The 19055-nt window shown below is 41.9% G+C and overlaps 1 protein-coding gene across 1 annotated transcript; it reads right to left on the reverse strand.

Moving 5' to 3' along the window:
* Positions 1 to 525: 525 nt before the first annotated feature.
* On the reverse strand, positions 526 to 7283 carry LOC306751506 (aquaporin-3-like; the record flags this gene model as incomplete). The annotated part of the gene is made up of 6 exons (XM_079235087.1): positions 526 to 703; positions 1698 to 1915; positions 3481 to 3599; positions 3733 to 3870; positions 5161 to 5287; positions 7176 to 7283. The coding sequence occupies 6 exons, from the start codon at positions 7281 to 7283 to the stop codon at positions 526 to 528; spliced, it is 888 nt and encodes a 295-aa protein (XP_079091213.1).
* Between the last annotated feature and the right edge of the window lie 11772 nt (positions 7284 to 19055).

Below are 19055 nucleotides of genomic sequence, written 5' to 3' on the forward strand. Positions count from 1 at the left end.
TGGGCCTATAGGAAGTTGCTTACTGTACATGTAAACATTGCAAGTGAGACTAATGGACGAGATCCCAATGTTACAGGTTTTTATTTTTAATTAGACAAACACCAGGAAACACGGATAAAAACAATTTGTAACAGTTTGAAAAGCTAATACAAATCTGACAATTGTTGATTTACAATATGTCTGTATTTGGGTAAGAAGGGAATGTACTGCTGGAGCCCTGCAGAGTTCTACACAGTTCTTACAAATGAAAGGACTTGAATTAGAAAAGGGTGAGTGTGACTTAATGGTTTCTTCCATCTTAAATTAACACTGTTCAACTTTTATCCAGGACTTACTGGAGTTACAGTATGTGAAAATGTTATTAGACTAGATATCGTCATAATTATGGATTGATGGCTTAAGCTATCTAAAAGCTGATTTTAGTTCAACAGAAAAATAGTTTTCCTCAACAGCAAAACATATAATTGAGAGGCAAGAATGCCATCTACTGCAACATAATTGCAAAAAAAATAAATTCAGTGCTGCTCATGCATCTTCGTTGGTTGTCATACTGGAAGGTTTTAACCTTTCCTCCTCCTCATTCTGCTTCTCTTTGACTTCTCCTTCTAAATGGTATCCAATCATCAGCTGGTAAATTAGCACTCCCACCACTGCACCCAAGAAGGGTGCACAGATGGGCACAAAGAACCAGTAGGTGTTTGCTCTGGAAGAGAATAAATTGGAAAACAAACTGTAATGCATGATGTCCTTGAAAATATTTTATTCAATTCACCTGTACTGTAGCAGGCCTAAATACAATATGAGTGCACAGCAGAAGTTGTGATGTGCTACGGGTCAGAGGGCATGTAAACCATGTCAATATTGAGATATTCTAATTTAAATATATTTAAAGGCACAGCGCACTGATTTTACACATTACGTTTGGTTTTCTCATCACGAGGAGAACCACGGGGAGCCGGCATTACACAGTGGAGGTGTAGAGTTTGGGAGAAGCGGGAAGGGTCCAAATATACTATGGGATGGCATTATGGGAAATGTAGTGTCCAGTGGCTTTGGTGCTCTAGGGGCCATAGTCAGGACATATTGGCCTCGGCTGCTTTGGAATTGACTTAAAAACAATATTGTCTCTTGTGATTTCCTTCTCATCAAAGCACAATACTTAATTGCTCCAATGTTTACAGCTTCACTCGTGCTGTAAGGTTCTGCCACCGCAAAGCACTTCTGCACGCCTTTGTTCACATCAGCCACAAAACAAAAGGAAAAAGCCTAATTAAGAAACACAATGTATGTATTCATTTGTTTATTTCTACTGTGTGTGTTTTAGTGGGAATTGTTTAATGTTTCAAAGTGCAACTTAATATTGCGATTTGAAACAAAACTGCTTAAGCTTTTCGCAAGAAAACCTAGCAGTCCCCTATGTGAAAGTCCTGTGTTTGTTTGACTCATCCATCTACCACAACCTCCATTGTGGACTATGTCACTAAACACCACCCCATTCCTTCTTTACTCCCGTCATAAATACTGCGGCCACTAGCGGTCAGCGACTTCTTCTTGTATTTGTATAGATTATCAACCGTGTGAATAGATAACGGCCTTCTGAACCTACCAGTAAGTGTAGCACGCCCCTTCTAACCCATATCTATGAGGCTGATAGCCACAATTGGCTGATAACTGATTCAATACTGTGCTTTACTCACGTGAAGACCTCTCCACCCCAGCCTGCCAGAGCCGTGAAGATGCGTGGTCCCAGGTCCCTGGCCGGGTTGACGGCGTAACCAGAGTTGAAGCCCATCGACATGCCGATGACCAACACCACAAAGCCAACGGTGAAGGCCTCCAGCCCTCGAGGGATTGGATTGTTGTGTGGATCAACTATGGCCAGGATGCACACGATCAATGCAGCGGTTCCAATAATCTGAGGAACAGTACAGGGAGAATGATCTATTCGTGCTTTCAGTTTATAATAATCCTGCTGATGCATGAACAATCAAGAGTCTTTAAATCTAAAAATAGGTTTCATATCTACATTATTAGACATGCATATATCAACATTGTAGTGTTTTAACTGCGTGTTGCGCTCTAGGTGTTTCAAAACTAAATTGCGTCCAAGTTTAGGCAACACAACTTCTTGGTTGAGTTCAAGTTTAGTGATCATGGTTTGATCATGATTTTATTTTTGAGTTTAACAGAAGCGGTCCCCTCGGTGAAAGTCTAGTGTTTTGTCGCACCCGTCCTCCCCAACCGCCTCCCGACACAGATGATTTGAAGCGTATTTGTGATGAGACATGTCAAAAAGTAACGTAACCTCGGAGAAAATAGTTTCCCTCAAAACATCTCAAAGTTGGCGAGCTGTCAAACTGGAAACTTCTCGAAGGAGAATAAATGTGAACTCTGGCAATCTTGTCAACCTTTCTATCAGAAAACAGCACAATCCTCCCACTGTCTACAGTATCCATTGAATAAAGGCACCACAAGGAGAGCGTATAGGGGGAACACAGGGTTGCATCCTCACCACGGGTCTGGACTTGACAGTCGATATTCTAGATGATCTGGCTACCCTGGCCCGCACATGTGCTGCAGTGCTCGTGCGATTGCATTGCGGCACAGAGGAAGTGCCGTTTCGGAGCCAAAGGGGTCTTGACATGGTAAACTGACAAAGTCAACAGCGAGCATGCAGCTGTTCGCGGTCTTCCCGTCTGTTCGGGCACAGATAATACGAGCATATTAAAGCTCCCTGTGTGTTGTCAAAAGGTTGTTTACTTATGTTTCTGTCTGCTCAGACAAACTAGCAAACTGCTCACACCTGTTGTAGGAATATAAGCTCTTTTTAAGATAAATACCTGTAGCCATCAGCAGCATTGTTCAGATGTTTGATGCACAGGGTACCTTCATTAATTATTTGAATCTTCCGACAGAGAAGACATCTAATTCAGCTTCCTTTTTCCGCATGCTTACCAGCTGTTCCACACAGATTCCAAGTTTAGACCATCATATGGAATGGATAGTGACATCGTCCTGGTCATTACGCCGTGTGCTGCGCTCGAAGGGTTAAAGAGGATGACAGGAGCTGATGGTTTGGGATCGGCTATTAGGCCGCTACTGGAGTGCCAGATTTCCATGCAAAATGTCCAAGCAATAAGAGTGTGTGGCTCCATGGAAGTCCCACGCCCTGAAATGTCCACGGTGCACCTTGTCTTCGATAAACAGGACTCAGCCATGTTCTTCAATCATTCGAGGTCTATTCAGCTCCACCAGACATGCGTCACTGTGACTTCAAGTACCTATTTAAGTCTGTGATTGTGTTCTTTTTTTACTTAAACATATATATTTAACGCTGGGTTCCAAAACAACAGAGAATAGTCGCTGTGCTCTTGTACATGTATACTTTTACTGGAGTGCATGGCCTCTGAGCTGCTAAAATGCAGCCTTCATGTTCAGTGAGTAGAGGTGAAGGAACTTAAGAAATCAAGTCACTGTTACCTGATCAAAGAATCCGTTAACCAGGGTGAGATGTTTGGATGGATATGTGGCAAAAATCCCAGCCGTGGCATTCGTCCCCACCACAATCAGCTCCCCGTGGCTAAAGTCCCATAATGCATCTGGTGGGAAGAACGTACAAATCACTTTGTGTACCATCGAGTGGCCAACCAGCTAGATTTGTCCGAGGAGTATAGTTATGTGGCCTGTGAAACATGTGTTTTAATCTGACTCCCTTACTTCAGTTCCACCTACCGATATACATGCCGAATACAACCGCTGCACCCAGAAAGGCTCCGACAGTCTGGAAGAAAAAGAACAGGGGGAACTTCCTCCACGGCTCTCTCCCAAGTAGACACAGCGAGAAGGTCACCGCTGGGTTCAGATGACCACCTGAAGATCAGAGAAAATACAGAAACTTTGCATTGCTTTCATACAAATCTGTGATCAGATTCTATATGAGTCAACCCAGGAAAACAAAAACACATGGAGGCTGTTTTTATCTCTACTGCATACAGCAGTATTTTATTTTTTTTCTCTCTCAGTGAGACAAAAAAGAGCTGTAGGCCGAGTGTGGTCTCGGTAAAGTCTTGTTTTGAAGGTCTCTGTGACACAGATTAAATTGGAGGGATGAAAAGATTCAGAAAAAGTATCCCTCTTTCTAACCTTGAAGGGGGAAATAACTGCTAGATGGCACACTAGTGTGGGCGCCTCGCTTCTATTCACACCTTAATCGTGTCAGGGTAGGAGCTATCTAATTATAAGAGCTTATTTTCTCAGCTGCAATGTGTGTTAGAGGGGGACAGCCTCATTATACAGGCATTGGAGAAGTGAGTATGAGTGAACTGAGGAACCCTTTGTAGTGCTGCTGCTTTTGACAGAGGATACTGTGATTGAGGATCGACTCTCTCACTTTCCTTTCAATTACAGACCACATTAGTTTTCAAGTTCATGGGGTAAGTGCCCCCTCCCTCTGTGTGCGTCTCTTCTAAACTTTGCATTCCTCCGTCCACTGCCTCCCGTTCTGCTGCCTCGAGCCGTCATTCTGCAGGCAAACGCATCAGTGGGGTAAATACTGCGTTTCAGATAACTGCCAGTTTACCCTTTGCTGATATTTAGTGTCTGTCAAGCCATCAATAATAATGACTCCCTATTTTGCTGATGGAAGATGGAGGGGAAAAAAAGCAGGGTCTTGCAGAAATACTGTGACTGACAGGTACTTCATGACAGTGATGCTAATGACCGTAGCTCCACTGTGGGTGTTTTTTTTTTCTTGATGAAGATAAAGTTTTCCACCCTTTTTTCGCTGAATCAACCCTTTGTTGACGTTGGCTTCGCTGCCTTGTTGTTGCAGCTGATTGTATGTATAAATATATATTAATAATGAAAGTTTAAAAAACAACCCCTTTTACTCTGTTTTCTTTTTGTCTCACCTCATTAAAATGTGTATAAAAAGGCATTAAAGTGGTAAATATTTTCTCCACAAACTGAGCTTTCACATTTAATAAATGATTGACCATGTTTAATGTTATTATGGGCTATGTACACACACTTATTGTGTGTGCCTTTTTAAGACATTTGCTCACAGAGTTTCTAATAAATCAATCAAAATGGACTTATTTATGGGCTTAAATACTGTGGGAGGACCAGTAACCCTTGAAATACACTGCAGTATATCCTCACCTGAGATCTGCCCACTCACGAGGATGCCCAACGTTGCAGCAAAACCAAAAGCCAAGTTGACGGTGAGGAACGTGCCATGGGAGCCTCTGCTCAGCACCAGCTGTGCTACTGCACCACAACCAAACATCTGGATAGAGGAGGGGGAGGCAACACTTCAGACAAACCACCTGGAATTACTGAACACATCCCGTAATGCGCTTTTCCCAGATCCAACCTAGAAAAAGCAGTGAAGTAAAAATAAAACACACACACACACACCCTGAGATGAAGTTCCTTTTGTAGACAGGCGGTAGTAAAACACCTTCAAAGAGAAAAATAAAGCCTCTCAGTTGTCTGACCCCGGGTCAGGTGTCTAGCTGAGTCAAACTTTTGGTGGCATCCAGGGTGTGTCTCTCTGACCTGCGAGGTCATGTGTATGTTATGGACGGGCTTTGTGTGGCACGATTGATGCCGACAACAATCTGACTCCACCCGCCAGCTCTGAGCACCGGGCGGGGGGACCACGCTGCCAGCGGAGTGAAAGGTCTCCTAGAATTAACAGATCACTCACAGCTGGGCCGCAGAATAACAAACGGTCCGGCGCCCTCTCCTGATATTTGTGTTTTGTCCGAGGGTCGCCGTGAGAAGCAGAGGGACTCCAGGTTGTTTTGCACGAGCGAAAAAACATTTTGCTTTAACTTTAAAAGAGTCTCGTGGCTCACATCGTGTGTTATAAAAGGTTTCCGGACTTCAGCTGCTGTATGAAGTCTTGTATCATTCACAAAGAATGTGGATATAAGATAACATGGTTTTGTATGTGATAAAAGTACAAGGACGTAACAGATGATTAACGAAGGCTAAACGTTCTCATGAATATAGTTGACATTATTGAGTGTTTCTTTGCTTCATAGACATCTATGAAAGTGGTAATTTAATGAGAGGAGAGCAGCAGTTAAGCTTTCTTTACGTTTAAACTAGCTTGAAGTCGCCTTTGAACATCAAACAGAAGACACCTGGAGAACCTCACAAAAAACTGTTTATTTACTATTGTGTCAGACGCACAACACCCTCACCTCTTTCTACACACACACACACACACACACACACACACACACACACACACACACACACACACACACACACACACACACACTCACAAGGACTAGGAGACAGAATCCCTATGGGAATTTTCAAAAGGTATTTTTTCTCTTTTCTTACATTGAAGCTGGTGGAAAGCTTCACAATATTTATCTTAGTGAGAAAACCCATTGCAACCTGTTCACCAATGTGTATGTGTTTTGCTCACCATCTCACATCTTTAATGTCGGTCCGATTCATTTGGATGGTTGGATCACACAAATGGGAAGCACTGGCTCCATATCTGAGATATTTTGCAGACATATTCAGTAATATTGTAATGCGTTGTGCTCATGCATAGGTTTTACTTTTTGTGGGTCATCTACACACGCAAATATTAGTTGTGATTATTTTTGTGGTGGAAGTGTTTCTCATTCACTAACATAGTTAGTTTATATTTATATTACTTGTTTTTTATTTCATTTTTACTTTTTGTAAATTTTTTACTATGTCTCTTGTGTGCACTTTACCCCTTTGCTGCTGTATAAATGAAAATGTTCCCACTGCAGGACTAATAAAGGATTATCCTATCTTATTTTATCTTAGTATACCAAAAAGCCAAACTAGCTCACACGTTTAAAGTCGTTGTACATTTTAGGTGAAATGACACCAGAAAAGCATGCACACTGTTATGTTACGGTAATCATGAAAACAAGACAAGTTTTTACAGTGTAACCAAAATACACATCTGTCCCCCATTTCCTAAATAGCACAACCGCACAGCTTGCATTCCCGTTCAATTTCATTTCATTGAGTGGGAGCAGACAATATCTGAACAACATATATTGCATTTTAAATTGAGTGAATAATTAGTTTATACAGAGTACAGTACACATCTGGCAATTTAGTCGATTGTCCTTGTTTACAATGATCCCTTCTGTAACTCACTCTCTACTCACCACCAGAACACAGGTGCCCAGGCACTCGGCCAGGGCCTGGCGGAGGAGCGCGTGTCGGATCTGAAAGGTCCCCGCCAGCTTCTGCAACATGTTTCCCCGTTTTCCCATGATGCACTTATGAAAGTGTCTTGAGGTCGGCTCTGTGGTCTGACATCGAATGTGAGTCAGTGTGGCTGTGCATCAGCTTTTAGGGGTCTCCCTTGGACCCCTCCCTTTGGACCGGCTGACACTCCTCCACACATGTACACCCGTCTCTTCCTCAGTGTTTGTGGCTGCTGAACTCCTGCTCTGGCTTACTTTCAGCATTTCTCTCTCCACAGGCCAGCCACACATGAGGAATAAAGCTATAAAGTTGCACATTTACTCTCGTCGCTAACTGATGGTTGTTTTTCCACCGTTTCATGGCCTACTTTAAAATTACAACCAATTAAAATGCAAGTCTGTCTGCGCATAATTGTGCACATTGATCAAGCAAAGGACTTCATCCTGAGGGACGTGAGATGACGGAGGCCCTCCCCCAAACCATCCCTCTTCACTAGCCCTTCACGAGACACTCGACATCACAGAGGAGCGTGTAAACAGTCGACAGTCAGGTAAACTGTGGGACGCACGCACAACACTCTCCTCCGGGAGGAGGGAGCATCCGTCACCGTGGATACTGATAGATGCTGAAACCAAGCAGCCGTTGAGAGCTATTGTCTAATGTCTCACTGTAAATTAGCTTGAAACATTGCACTGTACTTGATATGATAATATACATTATGAAGAATCCTTGGGAGTCAGTTTTTTTGGGGGGGATTGGACAAGTGTCGTTGTTTTACACACTCATTGTTCCACTAAATGCAAAACAGTTTTAAAACAATGACAATGTGTAGCAGTCCTTCATCATTTATTTTGTCTCCTTCATCATTTCCCTTTTCCCCCAGTTCATTTCATGCCGGCCTTAAACCTTCAGCAACTTTTCTGGAGATATTTCATTTTGATTGCACTTAGATTGAGACAAAGAAACAGGGACTTTTGGTTGAGGAAAAACATCACGGTTGAGCATGAAATAACTAAGTTAACAATTTCCTATAATTTTGTAAAAGTAGTGGAGGTCAGGAGACTAACAGAGCCAGTGCATAGTGTGTGAGGTTCCCTGTGTCTTGTTTTCCGTCTGCCGAGTGGAGTGACGGGGGAGCAAGTAATGTTATCGACTCCGGCCCTGGAGACCAAAACAAGGGAGTTTCCTCTGTGTTCTTTGACCACGGGCGGGATGCAGAAGCAGGAAAAGTTAACGTTAAGTTTGGAGGCACGTCACGAACCAGGTGTTGGAGACCGATGTTCATGTCCCATAGTGTTGTTGAATTATTTAGAAGTTATATCCTTTTTTTTCAGTCCTTATTCTACATCTTCACACTTTCTCAGAGCGTCTCATAATGACGTGAATGAGTTTACATTGTAGTTACTTTGGTGTTTAATGCCCTGGGATTCAAAACAGGATGAATAAAATCACGAGTTATGCCAATGATCTTGATCATTGGGTGTAAGATGGTCGTAAAACGCACGTTAGTCTTTTTTTCATCTTGACATGAATTCAAATGGGTTTAATATTATCATTCTTGACTTCAAATCGGGAGGACCAATAAAATGAACATTGTTGACAACCAATAGTTGTTCTCTCTCTCCAGACCATCACACCACTATACAGGTGAGTGTATTATATTACATTAAGTAAGCGGGGTCCAGGCGGCCCCACACCGACTGAGCTGAGCTGTTGTCAGAAGAGCCGCTCACTGCATTGCAATGAATTACCAAAGAATTCAAAATGAAGTTGCTAAGAGTGTGTGTGAAAGGTAGGCGGGAAACACGGAGGTCAAAGTCTCGGGTCTCTTGGACTGTGGAAGAAAAAAAAGAGGAGAAACTGTCAGAGTTACGGAGTGAACATGAAGGCCTCTTGTTGTGTCTCTGCACACTCAAGGGCAGCTGTGGTCAAAAGCTGCTTCTGTTTCTGCTCCATTGTCCAACAGTTTTTTTCTTCTTCTTGTAAATCTCCACCAGGAGCAGGATGTGAAACAATCTCAAAAGAAATCCAGTTTTAAGACTATTGTCTCTTCAAAGTCTTTTCAAAGTCCTCTAGCGTGTGCTAGGCATTAGCTGAACGTTACAACTCCCCCGAGTAGATTAGAGGAATATTCACATCACCTGTTGCACAGGGCGTGGGGACTGGCTCCTGATTACAAATTGAGAGCAGCTTGGTGCAGTTCACCTCTCGGCCAATCAGAGTGGGACAACGCCCTTTCTTTAGTCCTTCAGAGAGGTCAGGACCGGCACACTCAGGGCATTTGGATCCTCCCCTCTCGTTGTGCAAACCTAATTTCAGCCGATGGGTTCAGAACGGCAACCATGGGTTTTACACTCTTTTGAGTCTTTGTTTCTGTCTTAACTTCTCTGATTGCTGTGATGACACCGGTCGGAGCAAATTATCTGGCTTTTCCCAACACGGTAAGCAGCTTCTTCCCTCCAAAATGTCCACATTTGTATGTCTACCCCACTAACTTTTTTTTATCTGTAATGCTGCTGCATACAAAGAGACACTTGAGTCATTATCAGCTCCGGCTGCACACTACAAGCAGCTGGAGGCTACGTTAGCTGCTAAAATCAAAGCCCATTTCTCTGATCAAACTGTCAGCGGTTGAGATGCATTGTGGGTAATGCAGGTTTTGACAAGGAAGAGGGATGTATGAAATAACGACGGATGATATCTCCGATTCCGCTACATCAATATAGATTTGTGAACCGTCCATCCATCGTGGGTCTGACGGTGTTAGTGAAAAGCTAAATCAGTGCAGGACAATTTATATTGTGCTCACATGGCACTAATTCTCAATAAAGATGTGCTCTAATTCAACACGAGACAAAGTGAACATGAAAGCATATATTCTGTGGCGTGCACTGGAGCTGATGGAGTTTGGAGGCAACAGATTATATACACGGAGACTGGAAATATAGAGGGGCTGGGGTCAATAAGCATCCAATTTCAAATAATCTGCCCATGTCTCATGGTTATCTGTGGAGAAAATCCGTGCTTGTGGTGATGAAGGTTGAGCTTGACCTTGCTGCTAATTTGTCTGATTTTACACGATTAAAGTGTTGAATCTTCAGTTATGAAATTACCTTGTCAGTTTTAATTTATGAATAAAACAGGAATCGAGCACAAAGAAGTGTTTACTCAAAGAAGTTTCACCTTGATGTAACATTCAGGCTTCGTGTGTGTGTGTGTGTGTGTGCGCATTTATTCAAGCAGGCTAATGCAAGTGTTATTATCTCAGAGTGCACCGCAATTAGGATGTACACCTTGTGCTTCGCTCAGCGTATTAGTGCGATGGGGATGGCCAGAGGAGAGAGCGGTGATGGTTTATCTCGGAGGTTAGTTAAAATCGAACCGACTTGCTTTTTCGGCACAATGCAGAAAACGACCTCCATGATAATCTCAATTAACATATTTGTTCAAATACTGATTTTATTTAGTGATGAAGAGATTTAAAATCCTGAACACAATGTGTTCTCTCGAGACTGCTGCCTTTTTTGTATTTCTGCATTTTGTGTATCTTATGCTGAGGAAGGAATAAGGGGGCATATCAATATTTTCCTAATATGAGCAATTTAGATTTTCCACAACCAAAGCAAAATGATGTCCCCACTGGTAGAACGTCAGTGAAACACTCAACACCTGTAGGACACGTTGGGGAGAATATTTCATTATGATAATATTGATGAAAATCCACTTATTTCATTTGTAAGTGGAGTAAAAATAATCAAACAACAAGAAACCATTGCACCAGCCCCCTATTTCCAGTTTCCTGCGCAGACATCTTCAAACTAATCCAACATCTTGCCGTGAGAGCACTCGCACTCTCGCTCACAAGGTGCAAACAATAGTTGATTCAAAGTGCAAGTTATTCTCATTAGAATAATCAGCCGAACACACACTGTCCTCCATCAGGACACATAAAACACAGCATGTACCAACTAGCAGGCTGTCACTTCTACTAAAGTGCTGGGTTTGTTTAGCTGGAGCTTCATGCGCATAAGATAAATTGATTTTTAAAACACGAGTCACAGCGATGCTCGCTCTGGTTACCCCAGTGACGCTCCTGTCACACTGATTACAATTGTTTGTCTCCCCGTTATTGACCTTCCGCCAACAACCACTGTGAGTGCATGGGTTAATCTCGTTTGTGCACTTTAAACAAATTAAACACTAATGCTGATTTATATTTGATATTCCTCCGCTGGCTTCATAATGCATTACGTCGAGTTCTGTGGAAAAAAAAATCAAAGATCGTACGTTCGCCGTGTTTCAAGGGCTGGGTGGCGCTGCATGGTTATGTTGACGAGTTGGAAGAGACAAAGATGTATAGGTATGTGCTTATTATTTACATTGACATGATTATGCACGGTGTCCCGGCACATCGTGCGAGTAAAATTACTTTCCATTATTGCCGGATTGTATGAGAATTCACGGCTAATGCCAGAAGGTGCTCGGTGTGTGTGGACACAGTCAGGAGAGTGGCAGCGCATTAGCATAACATCAATGTGAAGCTTACGTCCCCGACTCGAGCTAATCTATATTCCTATTGTCATATAAGTGTGGCACTCAGAATCTAAAATATACAGGTATCTGGTAATATCACCAATCAGCCATGTCTATATATGCTGCAGTCACACTTTAATGGAATTTCAGAGAAATGTGAAAATGCACATGTCCCCAACGGTAAATCATGAACCAGCACAGGTTGGAGGAAAAAAAAAAGTGATGCCCACTGTACTTTTCGACTTAATAAAAAGGTCCTTTCAGCAAATTGTTGTTTCCACAGCGGTCCAAAGACGTGTGAAGATTAGGCAAATTAGTCCGCTGTCGAGCGACAAAGCAACGTGAGACGGCACCGCTGGTGGCCGCGGGGTAAACGCACCCTGCAGCGCGCCGCTCGGTGTTCCCGCCCGTTTCTTGTAAGCTAACGCGGTAAAAAACATAAACCTTGGTTTTTGGTCCCACTGCGACGACATTTACTGCTGCATATTATTTACTGATTACAGTTGGATATAAAGAATGAAATGGAGAGGAAGATAATGAAACTAGAGCTGGAGGATTTCCCCCCTGCGGCGATAATGATCGGCTCAACAACGCGACATGTGGTATTATTGCGTAATACCACATTCTTCTTTCATATATCCTGATTTTAGGGTTTTGCAGATGATGCGGAATAATCGCACTGAATATCTGCAGAAGTTAAAGTAGAGAAGTTGCTCTGGATGAAGGGAAGGCTGAAGCAAGGTGGAGAGCGGACGGACCCGATGGTTTGTCTATTAATCTGTCCTCCGTTGTTTGTTCTTTCATACAGAAAAGGGTGTTAATAAATGTTTAATCTTCTTCAGAAACCTTTTGTTATTTGTTGAAATTCTCTTTTTATTCGGCTGTCACTGGCCATTTCACTCTGACTAAAATTATAGGGAAAAAATGTTTTCTGAAAGTGATGATCCTTGATGCAGCCACTGACCAGTTTACCCCATATATCTCCAGACTTGGAAATTTATATATTTTCATATAAACTGAAGTCTTCCTTTATGGGTGGAGAATTTGTACCCTCTTACCAAATATAGATGAACACAGTGCTGTTGTTCAAAGGTCATAAAGTGACATTATTCACAAGACAATGGTGAACTGTGTCAAAAAGCAACTGCAAGAGATCTCTGCCCACTAACAATGTTTGCAGAAACATGCATGCTGCGATCCATTATTTATATATATATATATATATACACACACACACACACACACACAGGCCGTTTCTCAATATGCGTTCTTCTCTGTACTTGTGTTCTCGTGAAACGTCATCAGTCGCGGCCCTAGTACTGTTCCAATTTAAAAAGTCCGCTTCTCGCCAAGAACGGTGAAAATGCCCAGATGTGACTTGATCCGCCCATTTTACCGGGGATGCATCAGAGCAGACTTGAGCGTACTTGAGAGAGCTAATATCCCAGAATGCATTTCGGACCAGCAAACGGGGAACAATGGCAGATGAGAACTCATAACTGAAAGTTGATATTCTCTGAATACTACCGTTGTTGAGTCACAAAATTTAATTTTAGGATGTTTTCAGGCGAGAAGTTAGTTGTTTAAGCAGCAAATCTGTGGTCGCTTTCTCAAGAATCAGCCGACTTAAAAAGATACGCCGACGGGTTGAGGTCCTGCTCGCGGGACCGTGAGCCCCGCAGCACCGGGCCGGCAGCGCTCTGCTGCCCGCCGAGAGCAGCCTGATCCCGGCTGGACTTTTTGAAATGATCCGCTGGCTCCGATGTCTCCGTATCGATTAAACATGAGATATAATTCTGTTTTCAAGGATTTAACAAGCAATCATTACTATTTATTCAGTCACATTAAATCAGTTTGACTGAGGGAAAGGTTAAGTTTTATAACTTAAGATTTGAATTTAACTTTTACTTTGAACTACAGCGATGTCTTATTACTTTTGACTGAATTGTTTGCAATTTTGTGTGTCTATATATACATATACAATATGTGTGTCTGTGAAACCAGTACAAAAAAGCAGGGTTGTCATATTTTGTTTGACTGTAAAAATACTTTACAGTGAAGAATCAGAGTTACTCATGACGACAACAGCTGAGGTGGTGACGTCAAGTCAGCTGCTGTTCCAATTGCAGAAAGACGTCCTGCGTTCTCCTGTCTTTGAGAGTCTGGACTCCAAAAGTTCACAAGTCCGTACTTGGGTATTGAGAAACGGCGACAGAGAATAGTAATGCTGAGCTTTCAGCATGAACGGATAAATAAAACACTGGAGTGCCATGCACAATCACAATTATCAAACTATTTATATATGTATACGTATATAGTAACTTGTATCATTTGAACTAATGGGAGCAACCGCAGAGTTAAATTGAATTAGATATGATGCTGTGAAGAATATATGAGGGTCTACAGTATGCTAGGGTTGAATCATGGTTCATGTATAACAACACCTCCCAGAAGCACTACTTTATGTGGTGCAGGTAAGTGACCAGCTAATTTCCATTACTCTCCCACCAGCTGCATATTACAGTATGGATGTATAATGCAGACAATGATTTGCAATTCATGTCGAATGCAATCTGAGAACAGCCGAAGCAATGCTTTTTGCTGCACACATATAAAGCAAGTTCGGCATGTTATAATCATGTGGGAGGGGAATTCTTATGGTCAGCACAATAAAAAAACATTCATATTGCATTTTAAACATGCTGCATCAGTGCATCTTTGCTACATAGCAACTTTCAGAAATGCAAAGCAGCATATACTCATGAGCAGAGGGCCACTGACCTTTTTAGATGATATGCTGATGTCAGTCAGTCTCCCTTCGGCAACATCCAGAATGGAGTAAAGCCCTTGTTGTTCCAGCACTTCTGCTGTTTTATTGTGGAATGGGCAGGAGGAAGGGAAACGTTATGCCATAGCCAGAAATATGAATTTAGGTGTGCAAGAACCTGAGTGAGCTCAGGGGGTCCGGAGGCAAGTCCCCCCTCAGACAACATTTTGACATAAAAGCCCAAATTCAGTGACCTTTTGATGAGTTTACCGACCTGATTGTAAACATGTTGTAGCGGATGATTTGACTTATTGTGGCCCACGCTGTCAGTAAATAGCAATTAATATTCAAAACCACGCCTCTTCTTGACTGTTTAGAACTTCTGTAATTAGGAATCATTAGACCTTGTTTATTTTTTTTAATTATTTATTGACGCCGAGGATGTCCCCGGTCTGCGCAATCAATGCAATTCTTCATCTGTTTTGTCATCAATTATTTTGCTAATATTTGTCATTCACTGAACAGGACTCTCCGCTCTGCTGCAAGGACACAAACTCTCAGCTGAGCGTAGGAATGCGCACACACACACACACACACACACACACACACACACACACACACACACACACACACACACACACACTCATGTAGAGCATGTGGGGATGTTCTGTCATCCTGCTTGCTTTGTTTTTAAGTGTCACCTAGTGGGCGTAAAATGTATTGCAGCTATTCTATTAGAGTCAAGGCCTCGTTGTCTGTTTGGCCGGCAGCCACCACGCTCAGTAATTAGAACATTAGCATTTTATTATGCATATATCTTATTTATTGTTGAGTTCACAATATAGGTATTTTTCTCTTTTTTTTTTTTTTTTGGCATACTTTGTAATCGACCCTTGGGGGGGTGGTGAATAAATGGATTTCCATCTATTTAAGTCATTTTGCCTCTGAATTTAAAATACTGTACTGCAGGGGCAGTGGACAGCAGAGCTGTGACAATGACGGTGACCCAGCTTCTGTGAGTTTCCACTTTAGATGACAAAAGAAGAAGCAGTTTGTCCGCCAGCCAGCTCTCTACACAGACACATTTTAACAGACACCTGGCCGCAACTACAAAGCAAAGATGGAACAGAAGAGCAGACCTGTGTCAGTTTCTTTATTTTTTTCATCCTGGGAAGGAGAAACGTCCTCTTGTGGTCAATTAAAGGACATTGCATAAGGCATCATGCATGATTCATTATCTGATGTATATGCAGAAACAATGTTTTATTAAAGATTTTCCACTTTGCTTTTGTTGAATCATTTACTTCGATATGACAGAAGCTATTATCGGGAACTATTATTAAATGGATTTGTGAATACATTCATGTGTATTATGTTTTTAATGCACATACTAATGAAGCTCTAGCGAAAGTTCAGTGAGGAATTCTGTTATTTTGCAAGCTGATGCCTGAAGTTTACTTTTCATTCATCCAGCCATTCACTAATCTCACGCTTAATTTCTTCACTCAGTTTCCTGCTGTCATTGTTTGAGGCTGTCTATTGCATATCAGCTGGTCTCCTCTCTAATAACGCAGTAACGCTCCTTCATTGTTAGCCTGTCGCCCCGCTGCTGTCTCTTTTTGAATAAGATTCTCCCCCATCACTGCAGAATCCTCATCAGCCGCCGCCACCAACGTCTGGACTCTGGTGCTTCTACTCTTCAGGGAGATTTATTATCCAAAGACTTTCTGTCAAGACAATTTTTTTTATCACATATCATCCATAATACTAAGCAATTATCTTTACTTCACTCACTCGTCTCTGACGATTTGAAATAGAAACATGCACATGTTGACTGACCACATCTCTAATTAACAACAGTGAGACAGAGAGATTTTTTTCTTCTAAAGAAAGCCTTTCACCATGTGACATTTTAAAGTACGTTTTGGCAAACAACTACTAAAATCCATTTGGGAAATGCACCTTTTCATTTTTCAAATTAAAAAGTACGAGTTACATCCAATTATTTTTTTTTGGCTAAATCCCCCTTAAGAATAACTCTATTCTTCAGTGTATAACAAAAAAGCCAGCCTTTTTAAACTCCCAGAAACCCGGCGTGTCTGAAAGACCTGTGAAATGGCAGAAAGCTTCTCGCACATCTTGAAGAATACCACGGTGGCGACGTTTCCAGGCTGCAAAGCATGCTGGGGCAGTGCGCCGGGCAGCCAAATGACATGTCAAGCCACTTTGCTGCCTAAAAGGATCAACAGCCACTTGTCTGCCTGCCACTTGCACCGCGGCTTTGCCTCCTGGCAGACTATGCGTATTGCTTAGCAGTCTTTAAGCTGTCTAGAAGCGACTGCATATAACAATGTTTGGCTGTTTGCGAGGCTCAGTGTCATCTTGGTGCTTAGCCGAGTGTCCCGCCATATTGTTTCGCTGCTTGGCAGACGTCTCAAACATTCGCACAACCCTTGAAGCGATGTTTTATCATTTTCTCCGAAGGATATTGTGATTTTTGTTGTCCAGTAGGCTGGCATGTTATGCTTCACCACAAACATCGTCGAGAAGCCTTGAGGTTGACTGGAAATTACCCTAAAAGCTAAAGAACATTTATAAACCTCATGTGCAACCATGAGAGAAACATGAACAAATGATAGCGTTATATACATTGTTTATTGACCTGAATTATATCAAAACTAATGTGTTTGATTTGTATAAATCTGCCTAGTGATAGGAGTTAAAATGTGAAGGTTGAAAGAAATTGTTTGACATTTTGGACATTTTCTGTTGCTCTTTTCATTCGTAATAAAGCGGAAATACGGAACTTTAAAAATAAAAGTACTTTTTTTTTTCTTTCAACATGTCCTTTCAAATAGTTCCCAGGTCTGCACATCGAAAAGTAGCATTTTCCAGAATGTCATATCAATCTTCATCTTTTTAAATAAGAATACACATTATACTTTTACAACAGTGTGAATGCAAACTCTGCCCCGGCATTGTACAAACTGTTTTTGATAACTGCACATCTTGTCCTGGATTAAATTCTGATCGCTTCCTATCAGTAGAAAACGTTGTGCCCACCACACGCTAGTCCGGTCTACATTGTACTTCACTTGACTTCTTCCAATACTTTTACACACGGAAACTTTTAGAGGTAAATCAAGTGCAGTATTCTCTTTGAAGAGCCGGCCAGCTGTTAGCCAACAACATGGGGGCCCGAGAATGACCTCTGTCTGAACCCCGTCCAAATAATTTTACCGCACTGCGAATCCTCTGTGTGTCAGAGCTTTGTGCACCTACTCATGATCAAACACAGCCTGAACATGTCTCTGCACTTACTGAAGTCATTTAGAGGTTTTATTCTCTCTAACCTGTGGAATCAACTGCGGCAGAAAGGCAGAACACTGGATAGACGTTTGTCTGCTGATGGAAGCGACCGTCTGACAGCCAGTGTTTAATCCGTCCACGTCAATCCATCACTGTCAGCCATCACTGTCACGGGCATTACCCGCGGCGGATGAGAGAAAACAACAAACATCTGTCGGGAGCATCACTTTGCAAAGTTAGCTCGGGTCAGAATTACGGTAAGGATTCGTAAAAAAAAAAATCTATGATCAATATTAGTTTTATTTTGAATATTTTATTGCTGTCCTTTTTGCCCAAAATTAAATTGAGGAAAATATCACGTAGTCAAATTATCATTTTCCCTGTTGTTTGCATGATGCTTATGATTCTCTTCGATGTGTTTCTATGCTTTTTAACTAAAAAGACCCAACTTTATTTCAGGATGATTTTTGTTTTATTCGTGTTCATTTTGTGTTTATTAACGACAAGACATGGAGTTCTAGGAAGGAAAAAGATAAAGCCAAAGGACAAAAGTCAAACTTCAATCAATTTCCATTGCAGCATGTAACATGTGTGTTAAACTCGATTAGTACAGCAAATCAAAAATAATTCCAGGGACTTGGGTTGTTTTGAAGAGCGTTTGAATAGCCGTGTTATAACAGACACCATTCAAAATGAGAGCGATCCAAAGTTGATGCCTGTGCATTAAAGACTGTCCAGCGCGGCTCCATTATAAGCCGTTTCAGATGCTATTACTGAGACTTAACCGAGAGGAGTGCAAATGAAAACCCCCATTGTGTGAAGCTGACCTCAGCCAACATGTGGATAGATTATAAGCTTTTACCTTGTGAGAAATCACATTATACGAGCCATCAGGGTTTGATGGAGCTTTCAGCTCTGACGCTGTCCGAGGGGGACGGTGAAAGTCGGGGAAAGTGCAGCGAGATGAGCCACCTTTCACCTGAGGCCTCTTTAAAGCAAGGCGAAGACGGTAATGTCTCTAATGATGGTTTCAGGTGTGTCAGATTTAAAACGATCCATCAAAGTAAACTATGTGAGAAAAGTCTATTCAATGTAGACTTACAGCAAAATAACAGATCATCTGCTATTTTCAGGTTTAGTCGTGCTGGGTTGAAGAGTCTTTTACTTAACAATGACAAGATACACAATTAGATGTGATTAAAACCGTGTGCCATCCTCCATTCCGAGG

This window comes from Taurulus bubalis (genome assembly GCF_910589615.1).
Source record: "Taurulus bubalis genome assembly, chromosome: 19".
NCBI lineage: Eukaryota > Metazoa > Chordata > Actinopteri > Perciformes > Cottidae > Taurulus > Taurulus bubalis.